The sequence below is a fragment of the Dunckerocampus dactyliophorus genome, chromosome 5 (assembly GCF_027744805.1).
Source record: "Dunckerocampus dactyliophorus isolate RoL2022-P2 chromosome 5, RoL_Ddac_1.1, whole genome shotgun sequence".
Classification (NCBI taxonomy): domain Eukaryota; kingdom Metazoa; phylum Chordata; class Actinopteri; order Syngnathiformes; family Syngnathidae; genus Dunckerocampus; species Dunckerocampus dactyliophorus.
Genome location: NC_072823.1, coordinates 9,997,348 through 10,018,333, shown reverse-complemented (window position 1 = coordinate 10,018,333; position 20,986 = coordinate 9,997,348). Strand labels below are relative to the sequence as shown.

The 20,986-nt window shown below is 41.7% G+C and overlaps 3 protein-coding genes across 3 annotated transcripts; 1 reads left to right on the top strand and 2 right to left on the bottom strand.

Annotated features, from left to right (window-relative positions):
- Positions 1 to 307: 307 nt before the first annotated feature.
- On the bottom strand, positions 308 to 10,003 carry rhcgb (Rh family, C glycoprotein b). The gene is made up of 11 exons (XM_054777326.1): positions 9,588 to 10,003; positions 6,250 to 6,442; positions 5,723 to 5,873; positions 5,464 to 5,611; positions 5,218 to 5,384; positions 4,977 to 5,114; positions 3,841 to 3,977; positions 3,635 to 3,759; positions 3,468 to 3,541; positions 3,000 to 3,067; positions 308 to 853 (listed from the first exon to the last, which is right to left on the bottom strand). The coding sequence occupies exons 1-11, from the start codon at positions 9,808 to 9,810 to the stop codon at positions 820 to 822; spliced, it is 1,458 nt and encodes a 485-aa protein (XP_054633301.1). The 5' UTR covers positions 9,811 to 10,003; the 3' UTR covers positions 308 to 819.
- Positions 10,004 to 10,106: 103 nt separating this feature from the next.
- gdpgp1 (GDP-D-glucose phosphorylase 1) lies at positions 10,107 to 12,671 on the bottom strand. The gene has a single exon (XM_054776726.1). It carries the CDS (start codon positions 12,384 to 12,386, stop codon positions 11,304 to 11,306), a length of 1,083 nt encoding a protein of 360 aa, XP_054632701.1. The 5' UTR covers positions 12,387 to 12,671; the 3' UTR covers positions 10,107 to 11,303.
- Positions 12,672 to 14,011: 1,340 nt separating this feature from the next.
- LOC129181662 (titin-like) lies at positions 14,012 to 20,040 on the top strand. Its single transcript, XM_054777149.1, has 4 exons — positions 14,012 to 14,123; positions 14,486 to 14,600; positions 14,774 to 18,237; positions 19,880 to 20,040. Exons 1-4 carry the CDS (start codon positions 14,103 to 14,105, stop codon positions 19,898 to 19,900), a joined length of 3,621 nt encoding a protein of 1,206 aa, XP_054633124.1. The 5' UTR covers positions 14,012 to 14,102; the 3' UTR covers positions 19,901 to 20,040.
- The last annotated feature ends 946 nt before the right edge of the window (positions 20,041 to 20,986 follow it).

The window sequence follows — 20,986 nt, the reverse complement described above, 5'->3', positions numbered from 1 at the left end:
CCACTGGTCTTTTGACCTGGGGGCACAATGACGAGACCAGTGTGTGTTTGGCCACTACTATGTCTCCTGGGATCAATGGGGGTGTGACCATTCTCTGTCTGACCCCTGCCGAAAAAGCTTGCTGGGGGCTTTTCAATGAGGGAAATATGCTTATTTTTGTATATAATCAATCAATTTAATAAGGGCGTTTAGTTCGATGCCATTTCCACTCACTGGACACCTCTATCGAGATAATAACGCTCACTCTTCATTAAATCTGATCTGATCTAAGGATGTGGCCAATGAGCGCATCATGCGTATTATAACATTTTATACCTTACAAATATTTTATTTACAATTTACATACTGTTAACATACAATCTTGCCACACATAAATATTTTCATAAATGATTCTTATTCAAATGGAAAAAAAAAAATCCCCGTAACAGCACACAAAACATTTTTAGTCCTGTTATCATGCGTCCAACATTGACATGAGATAAAAAGAAGGATGCATCAAGAGTTTGAGTAGCCTATTTTGCTTTTGCATGAACGTTTTACCTTTTCTTTTTCAACACAAACACACACGATCCCCAAATCACAAGAAATCAAACATGACTGAGCAAATAATTTACATTAGCCTCCGCAGTTCTGGCTTGAATCGTGAATATTCTGTTCGACTTGGTGACAATTACACATATTTGTATCATGAGTTGTACAAAGAGGAACTCATTGGCTCGACAACAAATATTTTCTGAGGTGGGGCACTGAAAATATCTAGAATGACATTAAAAAAGATACCAGCAGAGGAAAGGAACCCTCCGGGATCCAGATGCCGGGTCAGTTCTGCTCCAATGTGAAATTTGACTCTGTTCTGTAATCAAAAGCATTTAATCATAAAATGACGCTGAATAAACAAGCAACTTAACAAACATTCACAACAAAATATTTAAAAATACTTGATTTTTAGGTCATGCAAAAATGACTTGTCATCTTCAGGGGCCGAGGTGACTTGTCAGCATGTTAAGCACAAAGCACATGTAAGTTAACGTGACATTGTGCAGCCCCTACCGCATTTGTGTGTGGGCAAAAAAACAAAAACAAACATCAAGCAGTAACTATTTATAGCCTCATCATGTGATCCTTTTGAATTTTTAATATTAAAATGCATGCGTTTTATTGAACCAGTGCTGCCACCAAGAGGACAATAAATGAAACAACAATAACACGGTCACATTTTGCCTTGACACAACATACTATCCATCCATCCATTTTTTAAGCCAATTTCTATGCCGGAGCCTATCCCAGCTGACTTCGGGCGAGAGGCGGGGTACACCCTGGACTGGTCGCCAGCCAATGGCAGGGCACAAATAGACAAACAACCATTCACGCTCACATTCATACCTATGGACGATTTAGAGTCGCCAATTAACCTAACATGCATGTTTTTGGAATGTGGGAGGAGTGTTACATTGTAGCTTTAAGACGTTTCACAAAAATATAGCATAACAACATTCCCGTAACTACATTTTCAGGAGCTAAATGAAAGGGTTAATCGGCCATGTGCAGCCCATTCCTGTGTGATTTAGGCTGCGTTCACACTTGTAGTTATTCTGGTCGGCAAATTTTAAAAAGAGGGTAGTTTTGTCCTAAAACCAATGGCTGCACAGTAAAACCATACATACAGAAAGGACATGATTGGGCAGCTTTTGTGGCTTATTACATAATGTACTGTAACTCAAATAGCCCACGACTAAATGTCGTCTGTTGGGTTCAATACATTGGTTAATTTTTTAATTCTGCTAAATTTACCAGCACAAAATTTCACAACAAATATCCTTTTTAAGAGCACTGTTGTCACACACTGACAGGGAGAGAGCAGAGCAGAGAGAGAGAGAGAGCACTATTTTCTCTTGCATGTTTGTCACTTCTGCATGTTTGCTGCTTTTTTGGTGTACACCAAAGCATACCTGTCTACATTTGCATTATAAAATAAGGGAAATGTTCCAGAAAATAAGGGAAATTCTGATCTTCCCTAAGAAGGGGGCTGGTGTAAAGACCCAACTGCCTTCTGTGGTGCAACTGTGTTATTTTTCTGCTGTGCGTCTTTTATTTTGAAAGCCTAACTTTACAGTCTACAGCAGGGGTGTCACACTCAATTGCTCAGTGGGCCAAAACTCAAAGACGACTTCAGGTCGCGGGCTGAACAAGACAACCCTCCCCCGACAGCTTTGTAGTGTTATTATTTATCCAACACAAAAACACCACAATCCGCGTTTCAGCTATGGAATTGGCGGATGACGTGTTTCCCAGCATGCTTTGTTTTAGTTAAAATGATCATTTTTTTACTGTCTTATGCCTCTTTAAGGTGTTATTTTGGACAGACAGAGTGTAATAGTTTTAAATTGGTGTTTTCAGTCGTGTGCAGTTAAACTATTGTTACTTTGAGTCCACATCTGGCAGCTTTAGCAACATTGGTAATAACAATGGTAATAATGCTATATATAGTACTGTGGCCACTTAAAGGAAACCTGCACTTTTAAAAAAAAAATTGCCCATCATCCACAACCCTTATGTGAGACCATTTGGCCCACGGGCCTTGACTGTGAAACCCGTAGTCTACAGGATGTGTTACACTGATGTTGCCAAAGTGTTATGAAATGGACCAGAAGCTGCTCTGTTCAGGGAGAATTGGAGGGGATTTTTTTTTAATGGAAGTTAAAATACAAAAAACTATTAAAATGGGAAGCCGCTGGGAAAGAAGCTGCACACTTGATTGCGTTCACACTTGACCAAGCAAAGAAAACAGACTTTGGTTTAACTGAAGCAAAGATGACAAGTGTTGAACACACCCTTTAAGATAAATAAAGCAAATAAAAAGTCTGGAGCTGATATCAGGTATTGGATTGGCAAATGGAGCAAATGGAGCTTAATGTGAAGTGTTAGGGAAAAAACAAGTTCTTCTACTTCTGGACCTAACTGGACAGCATAACCTGTTGTCACGCAAAGTCAACACTTACACATCTTTGTTCAGCATGTGGTTGTTGTACTGCAGCACTGGTGGAATACTTTCCTCATCATCTGGCACCTGTAAACAATTTAAACAATATCATTTAAGGAGATGATGATCAAATGCTATTTGTGCTCGCAAAGTAAAAAAAACAGAAGATGAGTAGAGATGGACCATAATGGAATTCGGGGTAAGTTTAGGTCACGAACAGTACATTAGCTTGAATGATGCAGAGATCCCATGAGGACACAGCAAAATGTTTTGACAATAATACATAACCACAACTGCTACCACTCCCATCTGATTACACCTCAGCTGCAGGTACAATTGCTCTTATTGCACGACTCCTGCTGCAGAAAAATACAAATAATTCTAAAAGAGGATTTTCAGTGACAATGGACAAGATGTAGTGAGAATTTGTGACTGTATCATGGAGGAAAGTAAGACATGTGTAAGTGAGACTTGTGTAGCCGCTAACCTCCCAGTAGACTTCATCGTCAAAGCAGTTGTCGTCAGCTGGATCCCCCCAGATGGGTAACCTTAAAATAAAACCTGCAACAAATGCAAAGACATCCCAAATGTGCACAAAAACTATTTAAGCACTGCGCGTGGTGAATGTCTGGTGAGTGGTCAGTGTTCACGTACCAACCATGATGCCTCCACCTACACCAAAGCAGACGGCCACACAGACGCCCGCAGCTTGGTGACCTCCCTGCCTTGTGGGTATCATGTTTTTAAAATCACCGTCGAAGTCAAAGGTGTTACTCAGTCTACAATGAAAAAACACAAGGGAACACACTTTACTACTTAAATGTAAAACCCCATGATCCTGTGTGATCCTCTTCACTTACCCTTCTTTACCATAAACGGACTCGGATGCAGCAGCAGCAGTAATGGCTCCCACAATGCCGCCTATGAGACCAGGCATGGCATGGAGGTTGTGGATTCCACACGTGTCCTGGATCTTCAGGTGCTTCTCCATAAATGGCTGTGAGAGAAGCATTCCATCAGGACTGGACTACCAAATACTGAACACAGTTAGGAGTAAAATAAATACAAATGATTCCAAAAAAACAAAAGATAAACAAATATAACAGCAAACAATCGAGTTCCATTTGACACAAAAGAGAACAGCAAAACCATACGCATAAAACCATGTCTACTTCACAAAACCATGAATTTGGATGGACATAAAGGTACTAGAGTGCTAAAGTGCTATAGTATCAAAGCCTGCTGGTGTTATTACATGTTTTGACATATTTCTTACACACAAATGTGTGCAGATGTTATTGCACTTGTTAAATGTACACAAATGTATCTCTGTATGCACTATTCACAGTTTACACCTATATGATTAAATGTATACAGCAATCCCTCATTTATCATGGTTAATTTTTTATAAATGGAATATTTTCATAGTTACAGCATAGAAAACCTGTTTACGACCTTCTAAATATGTTGTTTTTAACATTATTAGAGCCCTCCAGACATGAAATAATACCCCTATACTCACCTTTACACTCGTATTACCCAATATAGTAGACATAATAAGAGAAAATAAGACTCATGCACATCTGTGTTACTGTACATGTATTCTGGCGCTATGGGGGGCAGAGTGGTAGGTGGACAGGAAGTGACATCAGGGGTTCAGAGTTGAACTTTAGCTTGGAGTGGGTTACGGTCGCAACAATAGTCCATGTTTTTAATAGGGATTTTTTATTATTAGATTATTGTCCCTGTAGTGAGATAGGTCAAACCTGCAAGAAAAGCCTGTTGTTCGGGCGATCAAGTCTCACTGAACTGTGATAAAGTGAAGCCGCAAAATTCGAAGTGCAAAGTGGCGAGGGACGACCGTACATACAAGATCATAATGACTCGTCTGACACCAGGAGCAACCCCAAATTGACAAAAACAACAAATAATCCCACAATCCATGATTTAGCCATGCGTCCTAATACTTTTGATCAGAGCTAAAAGTGAAGAATACCGTGAGGAAGATATAACCCATTGTGGAGATGACACCGCAGCAGAACCCAACTATTAGAGACCCGTAAGGCATCAGCATGAACTCTGCTGCCGTTCCGACTGCAACACCTCCTGCCAGAGTGGAGTTTTGAATGTGAACCTGCGAAGCACAAGAAGACACTTGGTGCACAAACTATCCACTAAATTTGATTAACTACAACAAATGATGAATCCCACTGATTTTCTTCCTCAGGGGATGTTACCATGTCTAGTTTGCCATGCTTCTGGAAGAGGCTTGAGATGGCCACAGTAGTGAGCACTGTTGACGCCAAGGCCAGGTAGGTGTTGATGGCGGCTCGGTGCTGCCCATCCCCGTGGTCGGTTTTGGCTGAGTTGAAACTGGGCCAGAACATCCACAGAAAAAGTGTGCCTACCCATAAAAGCAGCAGAGAGAAAAGTCAGAAAATACCGCCAGAGAATCAAAAACAGTGTGCAGCTTTCATGCCTACCGATCATAGCAAAGACATCCGAGTGGTAGACCGAGCCCTGCAGACGGCTGCTCTGGTCCAGGTTTGGTCGATAGAGCATCCACGAGATGGAAAGGCCGTAATAAGCTCCAAATATGTGGATCACCATCGAGCCTCCTGCATCTCGAGCCTATCGACAAGTGCTATTTACTGAGCAATATGCATATCCACATAATACTTTGGTATTTGAAAAATGTACTCATGATATATCCATACAACACTATATATGAGTACAACTTACATGTATGACACTGAGGATGATATATTCATCGACAGCAAACAATGTGACGCCAAACAGAGTCAAAACCATCAGCTGAACTGGACTGACTTTACCCAGCACAGCTCCATAAGCGATCAAGCAGCCCGCGACGCAGAAATCTGCATTAATTAAGCTTTAAGAAAAAAAGACAAAGTTCACCATTGTATATTTGAAATGCACTGGCTGAGCAAATCCTATTCTATTTGAAAGAATACAGTTAAGAGTTACAGTAATACCACTGAAAAAGTGAGGTTACATAATAGCACATACAGGCTCGGTTTCAATAGTCTCGTAATTTTTCGGAAGTGTGACATTTTTGTTTACGTTCTCAACCAGTGAGCTAGCTAGTCTATCCCTATGGGAATGTTGAATGGTTTCTCCAAACATATCCCATCAAACAGGTTTCACTGTGATAACACAAACAAATACTGGTAAGTGTAAGACAGTAAAGTTTCCATTACACTGTGTGTTTGCAAATAGCTTAAGGAGGAAGTCTGATTGACACATACTTTTCGACCCCTATTTTGATCTTTCCATCAGTCCAGTCCAGGGAGTGGAACCAGCCTTGCATGAGCAGTGCCCACTGGATGCCGAACGCTGCGATGAGGAAGTTGAAACCCACGGCACCAAAGCTGTAGCGCTTGAGAAAAGTCATCAGAAAGCCAAAGCCTACAAAGATCATCACATGGACATCCTGGAAACCTTAACCGGAGATGATGAACGTGGTTGTTGGGACAGAGAGAATGGTAGAAAAAGCTCAATTAGAGTGGGTTACTTAGAAAGAGCAAAGAACTGTATTAACCTGAATATAACAATCCCCCTCTCTTTCAAGACAAAATCAAAATGGTGTTTTCAATTATTGGTACATTGCAAAAAAAAAAAAAGAATAGAATTGTTCTCACTTTCTCAACAGTTTTTTGATTACTCTGCTTTATTATTCAGCATTATCTTAAAATGTGCATCATCACTCCTCTTCTGGCATTTGCTGACTTGCACAGTTTTCCCAGGACATGTGCGGTTTTGCTGTGATGTCTATGATGTCTTTAGCGGTTGACTCGCAAAAATGTTAACACAAAACGTGTTTCTCACCTTCTTTACCGAAACACTGCAACCACCTGCAAGTTTCTTTGGTTCCAACACTATTGAATGAAAAAAAATAACTCATGGCAAAACAGGAAGGTGGTGTCCGTGAGGTGCCTCGCTGCTACATCGTGTCTTCGGTCACGTCAAGAACCACATCTTCAGTGAAGGTATACTTAAATGTTCATTTATCACAACTTTCTATCCATACAGAGGAGCCATACTTTAAATGTATTGAAATTAAAAGGCGTCTTTGAGTAAACTTCCAGTATCGTTCCAATAATCATATGATATCATCATCTCATTTGCGAGTGAGTGTTCTGGATTTCGGAAATGAAAATACGGTCACCCTAAACATGACTTTTAAAACACTACTGAGTGTCATTGCTGAATCCCTGCAAGTCACAGCTGTGTGTGTGACAGAAAGCAAAGCTCTAGAGAGTTGTATGGCGCCATCTTGTGGTTTGTAGGGATAACTCTCTAGACCTTGAATAAGGACAACCAGTTTTTTCAGGCTTTATTCTCGGGAAAAAAATAGTCTTATACGTACTGTATTTGGGCCTGTGCTATCTGTGCTATTACATCCATCCATTTTCTATGCCGCTTCTCCTCATTAGAGTCGCGGGGGCATGCTGGAGCCTATCCCAGCTGACTTCGGGCGACAGGCGGGGTACACCCTGGACTGGTCGCCAGCCAATAGCAGGGCACATATAGACAAACAACCATTCACACTCACATTCATACCTATGGACACTTTAGAGTCGCCAATTGACCTAACATGCATGTTACGACGGACGGGAGACGAGGGAGAATCAAATCCACGTCTTCCCGATCTCCAGGCTGTGACTGTGTGGCCAACATGCTAACCACTAGACCGCCGTGCGGCCTTACTATAGCTATTAATAGTCAAACGTGCACCAGTGGTTAAGAGTTGGACACATTTCACTCATCCAAATCTAGGGTAATTATCACAATAAAGACAAAGATTTAATGGGAGTCAAACCAAATGCAATTAATCTTCAAACTGATGCCCCTAAAGTGATATAGTTCAGAACTAAACCAACATTTTTGTGAAAGAGAAGAAATGATGTATGGTTCCTGCAGTGGCTCTAGAAGCAATTACTTCAATGTCCACCATAGCCTCTGGAAAGACGTGTTTACAAAGCTGATCAACTACAGTACATACAGTATGTACTGTACTGTAAATGTGGCAAAGCTGCAAAGTAAAAAACAAATATCAAGGAGCCCGATTGAAAATTCTGCTTCTACAAACAGGTAGGATGTGTGTGTAAAGCTTGTATATTTACTGTAGAGTTGTTGACGATATGAGCATTTTCTCAAAACTATGTGGATACCAGCATAACCCAGTCAGCGTCATTTACAAAACATGACCAAACACCATCCCGCTGGTACAACATGTTTTCACTGTGAAACATCAGATGTCATTGTGACAAACACCAGTGGATGTCAGCAATGTAGGTGACAAACTATCATGTGATCTACATTGGGCTTGTCCTCATATGGGGTTACATTTTTTTGCTTGGAATATTCAACCCTCACGCCCCAAATGTCACCATACAGCAAAGTTTTCCTGAACGTCATTTCTGAGGCTTCGGCCAGAAGGCTTTATTCTGTCTATTGTAGCTGCCAGTTCAGGGCAAACAATGCCTTTTCAAGGTCTTTTGTAATGTTGGAAATAGAAGACACATCACTAATATCCTCCTCACTACTATATTCAGTAGCAGTCAATGCTACCCTTTCACCCATCAATGTCTTCTTTCACTGTGCTTCATATTGTCTTTGTCTTTTTCTAGTTTCTGTTGCGGTAAGTTTATTATCAAAAGTCGCGATCTTCTGGATTCTCGAGATGAATGAGTGCTGATGTGTGATCTCAAAAAGGTCTGCAAAGGCCTCTACATGAGTTTTGAAAGTTCTCTTGGCATTTTTCGTCAGCTCTTGCCATTTGTAGTGGAGCGTTTCCAGTTGTTTATGGCAGTGGTTCTCAACTATTTTCTGGGGCACAAAATTGTTTTCATGCCCCCCCGATTTGAAATACTATTGCGAAACTGATATCTCTTTATTTATCTGTACTGTACAGACTCACCTCGAAACTGAAGCCAGCTAAATGCAACAAAATGCAGAGCAGTGAAGCATACAAGCGTATTCAAGAGTCAAATTACATGCCGAGTACAACAAATTCATACATGTTGGCAGGTCTGCGCTAATATTGAAAGTCCTCCCTGCCTCCCCCCGCCCCGACAGTTGACCGCACTGTTTTATGGCACTATGTTGGGGGCAAACAGGAATTCTAGCCAGAATACCAAGACGACTTTGATCACTGCTGTTGCACTTTCGTTAACAGTTTAAGTGTTTAGTGGTGACATAACAATACACATACTGTAAAAATGGCTTCTTGGAGGGTAACTTTGTTTCAGTTATTTCAGTCTCTTCTAATCACAACTTCAAATCACAACACAGAAGTTGCTATGAAAATTGCTCTCAACAGCTGATGAGATCAGCAAATAAACATTGTAAATTTTGAATATAGAGTTCTCATAGGGGTGAAGTATGAGGGGGAAAGTTAGGACAATTCCAAAAGTTGAAAAATGAGGACCACCCTAATATACATACACAGATAGTTCCAGTCCACCTCATCCTGAAATTGTTCTAAATGCACAGACAGTACATTGCTACTTCAAGAATATAAACTAGAATGACACAAAAAAATCCAACCTGACACTGACTTCAGACTAGAGTCACCACTTACTTGGATATCTGAAGTAGAAGTCATTCTCAATGTCACTCGATACATTATGGACTTTCCTGTGCTCTATCCAGTGCGGGTCAGCCTCCTCATTGTAGCGAATAAAAACTCCAAACAAGATGATCATGGCTGTTTGCCACACTATACACACTGCTGGAAGACTTAAACGAATATTTGTATTTTTGGGGCGGTCGCAAAACTCTCTGAAGCTTTGAACGCAGCCCATTTTAGAGGTTTAGCTTTGCGGTGATACTTGATGTCCTTTGTAAAAGTACCTGACCAGGTGAAAGGCACGAGCATCATCAGCTCAAGTGAAGGAAACAAGAAGAGGACACTCCCACAGTCACTCCCTCCACTGTAGAGCATGGAAAACACACATGTGAATGGAACACAAAACACAAATTGACCACAATTCATCCTCAATTTGTTATATATATAAATATATAACAAATTGAGGATGAATTGTGGTATATATATATATATATATATATATATATATATATATATATATATGATGTACAAATGATGCTGAATAATGACATAACAGGAGGTTTAGCAAAATCTATACAGAATGATGAAGAATCTTTAAAAATGCATCATAGGTTCCACAAAAACAAACATACAATATAGAAACATACGTATAGCGACACGGAAAGGAGACACACTATGAGGAAATAGACTCGGAAACCTCTCCTCTCCTCGCTGTGTGCTGCTGAAGGTTGCACGGGCGGGCGGGGGGTTCTCATGACTTCTGCACGAGTCAGACCCTCAGAAGCATTCACTGTAAATAACGTTTCCCACAAGGCATTACAAAGGTGCTTAACAGGTTTGGCTCAGTCAACCATCACTGCGCAGGGCTCAAGGTGAACACATCGTGTCCGCTAAAGCTTTGTGTGAGCGAAGAGTCGTCCCCCAATCAACAATTAGATAAAAGCTATCATATAAACAGCTATGTGCTTGCACAACGTTAAAAACCTTGAGCATACAAGTGTGTGGAGTTAACTTATGGAAAGGATTGAGCAAGGACGTCAATGTATATGAGCCAAACGTACAATGTACAAACATATGGTATCTGATAATGTGAATTCTGATTTCATTCATTCAGAAAACAATGTTTGTAAGAATAGGTTGTATGCAGTTATGAAAGAAAAGAATACAAAATATGAACCAGATACCAGCCGAAACACTACAATTCTTAATTTTTTACTCGCATGTTTTGGTGTCCAATTGAGAACGTTTTTGTCAGTGCAGCACATTGATGCTGAGGTCAAATAAACACGTCAGCTGATGAAAGCACACATCACTGCACTGGTTGTGCACTCAACAATGTGAAATGTCATTATAATGAGTGAACAAGCACACATGCTCATCCTTTGCCTGAGCATCGCTACCTTGGTAACGCCATTCTGGCACATGATGAGCTCTTCAGTGACTATGCTGAATTTTGCTTAAAACTGCTCTATATAATTAACGGGGAGCTTTTTTGTGTTGTTCTGCTTTTTGTATGGCACTACTCTGTCAAATTTCAGAGTCATCTATTTGACCAGAGTGTTATTGTTGAGGTAACACATAATACATCTCCTTAAAAGTTGTTGCCCAATTCAGAAAAACAACTGCACATATTTTAGGAATTTAGTAATAATCACCTGTAGGAATGTGTAAATTTGTCTCATTAATTTATATTACAAGCCCATCACTTAACATGGCTTTGTCCAAACACTACAGTGCACTTAAATGCTGAGTTAGCTGCTTTTCCAATTCAAGCATATCCTCATTTGGCAGAAGATATTGCTGAATGGTTTCTATTACACATGACTCAGTAGATCGCTCATAGTCCGTCTTGTTCTTAAATGGTAGATGTCCAGCAAGCTCACAGAGAGCAACATTCAAAGCAGACTCCTCTTTGGTACCGAAGCAAGCTAGTCTGGGCCACACAGCAATCCGCACACCATTCCTCGATAAGCTGTCATCCCTTTCGCTCCGAGTGCAACCACAGGGTGAACACCCCCTGGTCATGAACAGGTTGTGAGCGACATTGGCCTCCACGAGGAAGTCAGTGACACGACAGATGTCTGTTGCAACTTCATCCACACTGTCTGATTCAGTGTAGAACAAAAAACCTGCAGGAAATCCCACCAAAGTGTAAAATCCCTTTTCGGGAAGAAGTGGTCTGACTGGCATATATTCAATATTGAGCTTGTGTTTCAGGTAATATCCATGAAGGTGTAAATGATTGACAGACGCAAAAGCTCCTAGACTGTTGAAGCCCACACGAAAGGCTGGGTCCGAGCTCAGCAACACAGACTGTATACCAACTTGGATGGCAAACTTTGTGAGCACCTGAGGAAAGCAGCGTGATGGATCCGGAACAAAAAGACAATGTCCAAACTCCAAAGGACTGACATTGACCAACACAACTATCTTGCATGGTTGATGATTACTTTCATGTCCTTCTTCCGTGTCCATCATCATCTCAAATATGATCTCATCTGGATTGATTAAATTGAAATTAAACTGTTCGGCGTTGAAGTCCTGCTTAATACTGAGTATCTCCTGTGGCTTTCTTCTCTCCGTCCCTCTCTTGATATTCAACTGGGCCACAAAACCACAAGGACCAGGCAAGACACGTGTTTGCAAGTCCCCGAGATTGTAGCGGAACAGCCCTCTTTCCATTCTGTCTGTCCAGCCGGCTTGGATGGCTGCATCAAACCTTGATGCTGATATCATCCGAGATGTGTTACCAAAATCGTAATACACACCTTTAATAAAGTCCTGGTTTCCATACACAAACTGGACTGGCATGGTTGCTTTTATGGCAGTAAACGTTGAAAAACAAGAGGCATATCATCTTACGCCATTTACGTAAATACAGCAGCTAGCGTCATCGTTACACTCGTGGTCGGGTCTCTTCTAGTTACTTCTTGTCGTCGTGATAAAACATGTGGACAACAGGTTTAAGACCAAAAAAAATGTAACGAGGGTAAAAATGACATACCATATTACAGGTGTATTTACACCGTAGAGTGTAATTGAGCAATTTACTAGTTTTACAAGTACGAGTTACTCCCAAAGCCAGTTCTTCTTCGTTGGTACTCGTATTTCCGGTTGGAGATTCCAAAATAAAACACAATCTCTACGTCATTAATATTGTTAGGTAAGATTAAGTTTGGTACAAGGTTTTAATAACAATTGTGTATGTTACTTTGTTACCAAAGGTGCAAACAGACTAAATAAATAAATTACATTTTATAATCTACATATACGTATAGTTAAGCCATTTTGCTACTGTTTTAGTGTTAAGCGTTACTTCCTGAATCATCAAAAGTGCATAAATGGATAATGATAATGGATAATGATAACTAATACTACAATATTTAACAAGGGTTTGCTGTATATTAATTTGTTATCTAAGCTGTAAACTGAGAAAATAAAAGAAATTACATTTTCTGATACTGTACCTACATTCTGTATTCTTGTGTCCTTTTTAAATTATTTCCTCTTTTTAAAATATTTGTATACCATTTTTGGAGTAGCTATTTATTTCAAATATCTACTCTATTTAGACTTTGTCTTAATTGCAATGCTAGACAATTCTGTTCTATTCTCTTCTAAAAACAGGTTTCATACATTTAAAAACATTTTTACACCTGATCAAAATTTTAAGTTGAAAATTGTTGAAAATTGCAAGAATTGACACTGCGCTGTTGGATCTTAAAAGGAAAGGAAGTAGAGCTTCAAAATGTAAAAAGAAGAAATGGGAGTGAGAAAAAAAAATAAGTAAGTAATTTATTGCTAACATCCATTCAAGTGAAATAGGCTGTTTGTCAGCTGACCAAAAGTTTAGACTACAGCCTTTAAAAGGAAAGATCTGGCCAAAGATGTGGATTCAATGTCATTTTCCTTCAGTTATTCACACAGTGATGATCTCTTGATGGCAAAGGCGCTGATGAGAAAAAAGTGGAACCTTGACGGTCCTGATGGCTTCCAACGTTACTGGCATGGCAAGGAAAGACCATGTTTTCAAGTGCCATCATAATCTGTGGTGTTTTTTTTACTTCAATGGAACAATGGAGCTTCAGGTTGTGCAGGGGTGTCAAATGGCAAATGGCTATGTGGAGATGTTGCAGGGGGGCATCCCTCACAACAGAAGGCCCTCGTCTGTGTGGACTGGGTTTTTCAAACATTGAAGAAAGAAAATTAATTCTGAAAAAGCGTGAATGCACACAAATACCAAGGGAATTGTTTTGTGATGCGTGTGATTCTAAATCGCTTCGTGTTGTCAGTGTCTGGACCGTTTTACTACTGTTGTGAAACACATGCAGGCTCAACTAACTTTAGAAGATGCAGCAGCTGGCCAATCAGTCATGTGGTTATTTTAGTAGCTGCATGCTTTTAGAGATAAAGCAGGCTGGACTGCTTGTGTGTGTCTGGCTACCGAGGAGCACAGCTTCATCTTGTCATATCTTAAATTTCATTCAGTTAAATTTAACTTTTGCCTGGAATAATAACGCATAGACGATGGAAGCAAGTGACAAAGAAGTAAGTATTTTTTAAGTAGCGCAATAATGGTATATTAAGTAGAAAATGTATTTATTTTAGTTTGGACTATGTTATATTTACTTTGTAAAATATGAATTCTGTGGATCTCGGACATTGAAAAGTTTTATTTTGTGTTGTTGTTGTTCAGAAGGAAACAATTGGCAGCATTGAGCAGCATGTCTATATCGAGTTTTAAAATCAGCAGTCCATTGCACTCACTAGATTAAGATGCAGTGAGTCATATATAGTATATATAAAATCATGCAATCATGGATTTTTGTAATGCTTTGATCATGTTTCGTATTTTACTTTCCTGCTTTTAATACATTTCACTGACAAAGACAACTCTATCTGTTTTGTAGGCAGGAAATGAAACAAAAGATTCCTCTCAGCCGTTAAATGTGAATCTGACAGCAGATACTGGTGCTGAGCTCTCATTAAGTGATATCCAATCAGCCACTTCTTCTGTGGATAAAGGTATGCAAAGCATTTGTCTAGTCATTGTGGAGTCATTACAATAAATATATAAAAATAAGTGTTTTACAAATGTAATAACAAGCTCAAGATATCTTTATATCACAATGTGAAATTCAATATGATCAACCTAAGTCTCTGCAATGTTATATTTCTTTGATGTTGTGTTTCTACAGCACAGCCCACCGGGTCTGTTGAAAAGAGCAAACAAAAAGCTAAAGACCAGTCGAGCGCTGAGCCATCAAAGGAAGGGGCTTTAAAACCAAAACTTCAGCTAACTTTTACCACATTCACTGTTAAAAATGGTGAAGAGTTGAAAGTAGAGATACCAGTGCTTGGGTATCCAGCCCTCAAGATAGAATGGAAAAGAGATGGACAGGCAGTCAAAGAGACTTCCAGGCTGGAGATCTCAACCACATCATCAATGACAGTTCTTCATATCCGACACGCTGCTAGGGAGCACGCTGGTCAATACTCTATCACAGCAAGTAACAATGCTGGAAATGATGCAGGACAAATCACAGTGGTAGTTCTTGAAAAGCCCGACCCACCCACAGGACCTGTACGGATTGATGAGGTCAGTTCTGACTATGTGTCTATCTCCTGGGATCCCCCAGAGTACACTGGAGGCTGTCAGCTTGACAATTACATTGTGGAGAAACGTGAAATTACTAGCATGGAGTGGCAAACTGTATCAGCCACAACAGTACGAACCACAATCAAAGTCACCAAGCTAAAGACAGGAAGTGAATATCAATTCAGAGTGTTTGCTGAAAATAGATATGGCAAGAGTACAGCAATCACATCTCCAATTGTACTTGCACAGTATCCATTTAGTGCACCTATGGCTCCTGGAACACCTTTTGTGTCCATCGTGACAAAGTACAGCATGTTGGTTGAATGGACACATCCAGTCAAAGATGGAGGTAGCCCTGTCACTGGCTATCACCTGGAACGCAAGGAGAGAAACAGCATTTTATGGACCAAGATGAACAAACTTGCCATCCTTGACCCCCGCTTCAAAACAACCGGCCTGGAGGAAGGTATTGAATATGAATTCAGAGTCTTTGCTGAGAACATTGCTGGACTCAGTCCATCTAGCAAGATATCTGACTGCTATGTGGCAAGAGATGCCTGTGAGGCACCTGGTAAACCTGAAGCTGTTGTTATTACAAAAGAGAATATCACCCTCCAGTGGGCCAAACCAGAGTATGATGGCGGGAGCGCCATTACAGGTTATGTTGTTGAAAAGAAAGAGCTTCCAGATGGCCGATGGATGAAAGCAAACTTCACAAATGTTATTGAAAATCAGTTCACAATCACAGGCCTGACAGGAGGACAAAGTTATGAGTTCAGAGTAACTGCCAAGAATGGTGCAGGTGTTTGGAGCAAACCCTCGGACAGTATAATTATCTTTGCTGAGGATGTTATTGAAGGACCCTCAGTATTCATGGACTCCAAGTTCAAGAGCACGACTGTTGTTCAGGCTGGAGAAACATTCACAATTGAAGCTGATTACTTTGGGAAGCCCCTCCCTGATGTAAGGTGGCTGAAGGATGGTGAGGAAATTGACAAAGCTACGCCAAGAATAGATGTGAAAAACACCCTCACCCATACCACATTGACAGTCCGGGACTGCATACGAGCAGATGGAGGACATTTTATCTTAAGTCTCACGAACATTGATGGAACAAAATCTATCCAAGTTAATGTGAAGGTACTGGATAGACCAAGTCCTCCGGAGGGACCTTTGAGGATGAAAGCTGTCAGTGCTGAAAAATGCAATCTTTATTGGAACCCCCCTTCAAATGATGGAGGTGCCATTGTTTCCCATTATATTGTCGAAAAAAGAGAGACAAGCCGTGTCACCTGGACGGGGGTGGATCCCCACGTGGAAGCTGTCAGTTACAAAGTCACAAAGTTAACACCAGGAAGAGAATACATATTTAGAGTTTGTGCTGTGAATAAATTTGGTGTTGGAGAATTTCTGGAATCAGACCCTTTCATGGCAGAAAATCCTTTTAAAACACCCAGTGCACCTTCTACTCCTACAGCCAGCGCTGTGACCGGAGACTCTGCACTGTTGACATGGGAAAGGCCTGAGGCAGATGGGGGCTCTGAGATTGATGGCTACATCCTGGAGAAACGTGATAAAGAGGGTGTCAGGTGGACTAAGTGCAACAGAAGAAGACTGAATGACTTGCGCTTCCGATGCACAGGCCTCACTGAGGGACATTATTATCAGTTCAGAGTGTCGGCAGAAAATGCTGCTGGTGTTGGTTCACCCAGTGAGCCAAGTGATTATATTAAAGTGTGTGAAGCGTCATACCCACCTGGTCCCCCTAACAACCTCAAAGTGACAGACCACTCCTGCAGTACTGTGTCTCTATCCTGGTCCAAGCCCATCTACGATGGCGGCGCTGCCATTACTGGATTTGCTGTTGAGATGAAAGAAGCAGCAGATGATGAGTGGATCACATGCACACCAAACACCAAAGATACAAAGGACACCATAAAAGGGCTGAGGCAAAATGCTGAGTATAACTTCCGAGTACGTGCAATAAATGCCAATGGAGTTGGAGTGCCTGTGGACTTACCTGGGTCTGTTGTAGCAACTGAGAAACTGGAGCTACCGGAAATTGAGTTGGATGCAGCTTTGCGAAAGATAGTTAGTGTTCGAGCCTGTTCAACATTACGTCTCAATGTCACCATCAGAGGAAGGCCAGAACCTGAGGTCAAATGGTCAAAGGAAGGTGGTGCTCTCAGTGAGCGTGCTCAAATAGAAGTAACAGGCTCCTACACAGTGTTGCTGATTGAAAACGTAAATCGAAACGACACTGGAAAGTATGAACTGACTGCTACAAACTGCAAGGGCTCCAAATCAGCATTTATCAACGTCAGAGTGTTGGACACTCCCTGTGCGCCAACAAACCTGCAAGTGAAAGATGTACACAAAGATTCCGTGTCCATCTCCTGGGAGGCTCCACTCATCGACGGAGGAGCAAAGATCTTACACTACATTGTGGAAAAGAGAGAGGAAGCCAGAAAGGCATTCACAAGTGTCTGTAGCAACTGTACAAGGAACTCGTTCAAGATTGACAACCTACAGGAGGGATGTTTTTATTACTTCCGTGTCTTGGCTGTGAACGAGTATGGAACTGGACTACCTGTGGAAACAAATGAGCCTGTTAAAGTGTCTGAAGCTCCTCTTCCTCCTGGGAAAATCACACTGAGGGATGTCACCCGTGACAGTGTCAAACTCTCATGGGAAAAGCCAGATCATGATGGAGGAAGCAAAATTACCTGTTATGTTGTAGAGATGCAGGCTAAGGGAGATGACGCATGGACAGTCTGTTCTGAGAGTAAAGCGGTGGAAGCAGTCATTAATGGACTGACAAAAGGAATGGAGTATTTATTTAGAGTTTGTGCAGTAAATGAAAAAGGAAAAAGTGAACCAAAGCTCTTATTAACACCTGTTGCTGTAAAAGACACAAGTGCTGAGCCTGTTATTGATATGATCTCCAACACATTCAGTGTGAAGGCAGGGAATGATTTAAAGATTGACGTGCCATTCAAGGGTGTACCACAGCCAACAGCAACCTGGAAGAAAGATGGCAACATGCTCAAGGAGACAAGCAGGGTAAATGTTAGTACACTGGATACATCATCTCAAATCATAATCAAAGATGCAACTAAGCTAGACGTCGGCTTGTACGAGCTAACCATGACCAATTCCGCAGGGACTGCATCAGCTGAAATGCATGTTAATGTTTTTGAAAGACCTGGACCACCATGTGACATCAGTGTGGAAGAAGTGACCGCTGACTATGTGTCTTTGATATGGCAACCACCGCATTATAGTGGGGGGTGTCAAATTTCTAATTATGCTGTTGAGAAGAGAGACACAAGCAGCACGTTATGGCAGACTGTGTCAGCCACAGTTGCCAGGACTTCTATCAAAATAACCCGTCTGACACAAGGCATGGAGTATCAGTTTCGTGTCGCTGCAGAGAATCGCTATGGCAAGAGCTCCTTTGTTGAATCTGAACCTGTTGTCGCCCAATACCCATTCAAAGTCCCTAGTCCACCACTTGATATCGCTGTTGTGAGTGCCTCAAAGTCGACCATGCTTGTTACATGGGGCCCACCAAGCAGTGATGGTGGCAGCCCAATTATTGGCTATCATATCGAATGCAAGGATCAAAGTAGCATTCTGTGGACTAAGCTAAACAGGGGTCCAGTGACTGAGAGCAGATTCAAGGTTACAAGTATCGAAGAAGGCCTCATATATGAGTTTCGGGTTTATGCAGAGAATATTGCAGGCGTTGGAACCTGCAGTAAAACATCTGAGCCTGTAGCAGCGAGAGACCAGTGTGATCCCCCACGCAATCTCACAGTCACAAATATAACCAACACTTCAGTTTCCCTCTCATGGGACAAACCGCAATATGACGGTGGGGCTAAAATAACCAGTTACATCGTTGAGCGCAAAGAGCTTCCTGAAAATTGCTGGCTGAAGTGTAATTTCACCAACTTGCTTGATACCTTTTTGGAGGTGACTGGCCTCACAGAGGGTGAACAGTACGACTTTCGGGTCATTGCAAAAAACGCAGCAGAGCTCTTCAGTGCACCCTCTGAAACCACAGGACCTGTCACTGTGCAGCATGATGTGGAGCCACCTAAAATTATCTTAGAGGACAAATTTAGACAGGGTTTGGTTGTCAAAGTGGGTGACCTTCTAAGAATAGATGCTGACATCTCTGGCCGGCCCAACCCTACGGTGTTGTGGTCAAAGAATGGTCTAACTATTGGTACAAAGGGTAGGATTGAGATTACTGCAACCAAGGCCCATACTACTCTAATTATCAGGGAAAGTGTAAGGAAAGACTCTGGACAGTACCTTCTGACGCTACTGAATACTTGTGGTACAACATCTATTACTATTACATGCAAGGTCTTAGACAGGCCAGGCCCTCCAGCTGGACCCTTAGAAGTGTCTGGACTTTCAGCAGAGAAATGCACTTTGTCATGGGGACCCCCTCAGGAGACTGGTGGTGCAGATATATTGTATTACATTGTTGAGAAGTGTGAAACCAGCCGTGTAGCCTGGACACGAGTATATGGCGACTTAATGGCAACTACCTGCAAGATAACCAAGCTACTCAAAGGCAATGAATACCTGTTCCGGGTGAGGGCAGTGAACAAATACGGAGAAGGGGAGACTTTGGAAAGTGATCCGATTAAGGCAGCTGATCCCTTCACTGTCCCGTCTGCCCCAACAGATGTTGAGGTCACAAGCGTGACGAGTGAAACTATGACAATCTGCTGGAAGAGACCCATATCCGATGGCGGCAGTCGAATCGGCGGGTACGTCGTGGAGAAGCGGGAGAAGCAGGGCGTTCGTTGGCTACGTGTCAACAAGAAAACTGTCTATGACTTACGTGTCAAAGCCTCTGGCCTACACGAAGGATGTGAATATGAATTTAGGGTTTTTGCAGAGAATGCTGCAGGGATAAGTGATCCCAGTCTACCATGTCCACTCACTATGGCAGAAGATCCAAAGTTTCTGCCTTCCCCTCCTGCAAAACCTACAGTCACTGATTCTTCCAAGTCCTCAATCACCTTGTCGTGGAACAAGCCACTGTTTGACGGTGGCGCACCAGTCACTGGCTACAAAGTTGAATTCAGAAAATCCGGAGAAGAAGCCTGGGCTGTTGGTGTCCAAAACACAGAAAAGACAGAGTTTAAAGTAGCTGGGCTCACCTCAGGTACAGAATATGTATTTGTTGTTAAATCTATAAATAAGGTAGGCATCAGTGAGCCAAGTCCTGAAACAGATCCCCAAGTGGCTATGGACAGAGAAGAGGAACCCAGGTTCGACATTTGCACCGAGATGAAGAAGACCCTCCTTGTTAAAGAGGGCAGCTCTTTCACTTTCAATGTGCCTTTCACTGGCAAACCTGCTCCCAGTGTGACATGGGAAAAAGCAGATGTGGATTTAAGAATCAGAGGAATGATAAACACTACGAGCTCTGTCACATCCATCACCCTGGAAAAAGTGACTCGCGATGACTCTGGTAAATACGTAGTCAAACTGCAAAATGCTTTAGGCAACACCTCTTTGACTCTAAGTGTGAGGGTTCTGGATTCCCCTGGGCCCCCAACACATTTAGCGGTTAAAGACGTGACCAAGAACTCTGCCACTATTACCTGGGACATTCCTGACAATGAGGGAGGAGCCTCTGTGAAGAATTATGTTGTTGACATACTGGACATCAGCAGAAAAGGCTGGACGAGACTCACTGACAGATGCCACAGATTGTCCTACAAAGTGTCTGACCTGACGGAGGGCGGGATCTACTACTTCAGAGTCACTGGCGAAAATGAGT

Bases quoted from the DNA above. Each gene is read 5' to 3' on its own strand.
- rhcgb (XM_054777326.1), bottom strand. From the start codon at position 9,810: ATGGGCTGCGTTCAAAGCTTCAGAGAGTTTTGCGACCGCCCCAAAAAT. The intron at 3,760-3,840 runs GTAAGTGAAGAG...TTTTCATTGTAG, and splicing joins TCCGTTTATGGTAAAGAAGG to ACTGAGTAACACCTTTGACT. The intron at 3,542-3,634 runs GTACGTGAACAC...CATTTGTTGCAG, and splicing joins AGGTGGAGGCATCATGGTTG to GTTTTATTTTAAGGTTACCC.
- gdpgp1 (XM_054776726.1), bottom strand. From the start codon at position 12,386: ATGCCAGTCCAGTTTGTGTATGGAAACCAGGACTTTATTAAAGGTGTG.
- LOC129181662 (XM_054777149.1), top strand. From the start codon at position 14,103: ATGGAAGCAAGTGACAAAGAA. The intron at 14,124-14,485 runs GTAAGTATTTTT...TCTGTTTTGTAG, and splicing joins TGGAAGCAAGTGACAAAGAA to GCAGGAAATGAAACAAAAGA. The intron at 18,238-19,879 runs GTAAATGTTAGT...CTGCCCCAACAG, and splicing joins TGCTCAAGGAGACAAGCAGG to ATGTTGAGGTCACAAGCGTG.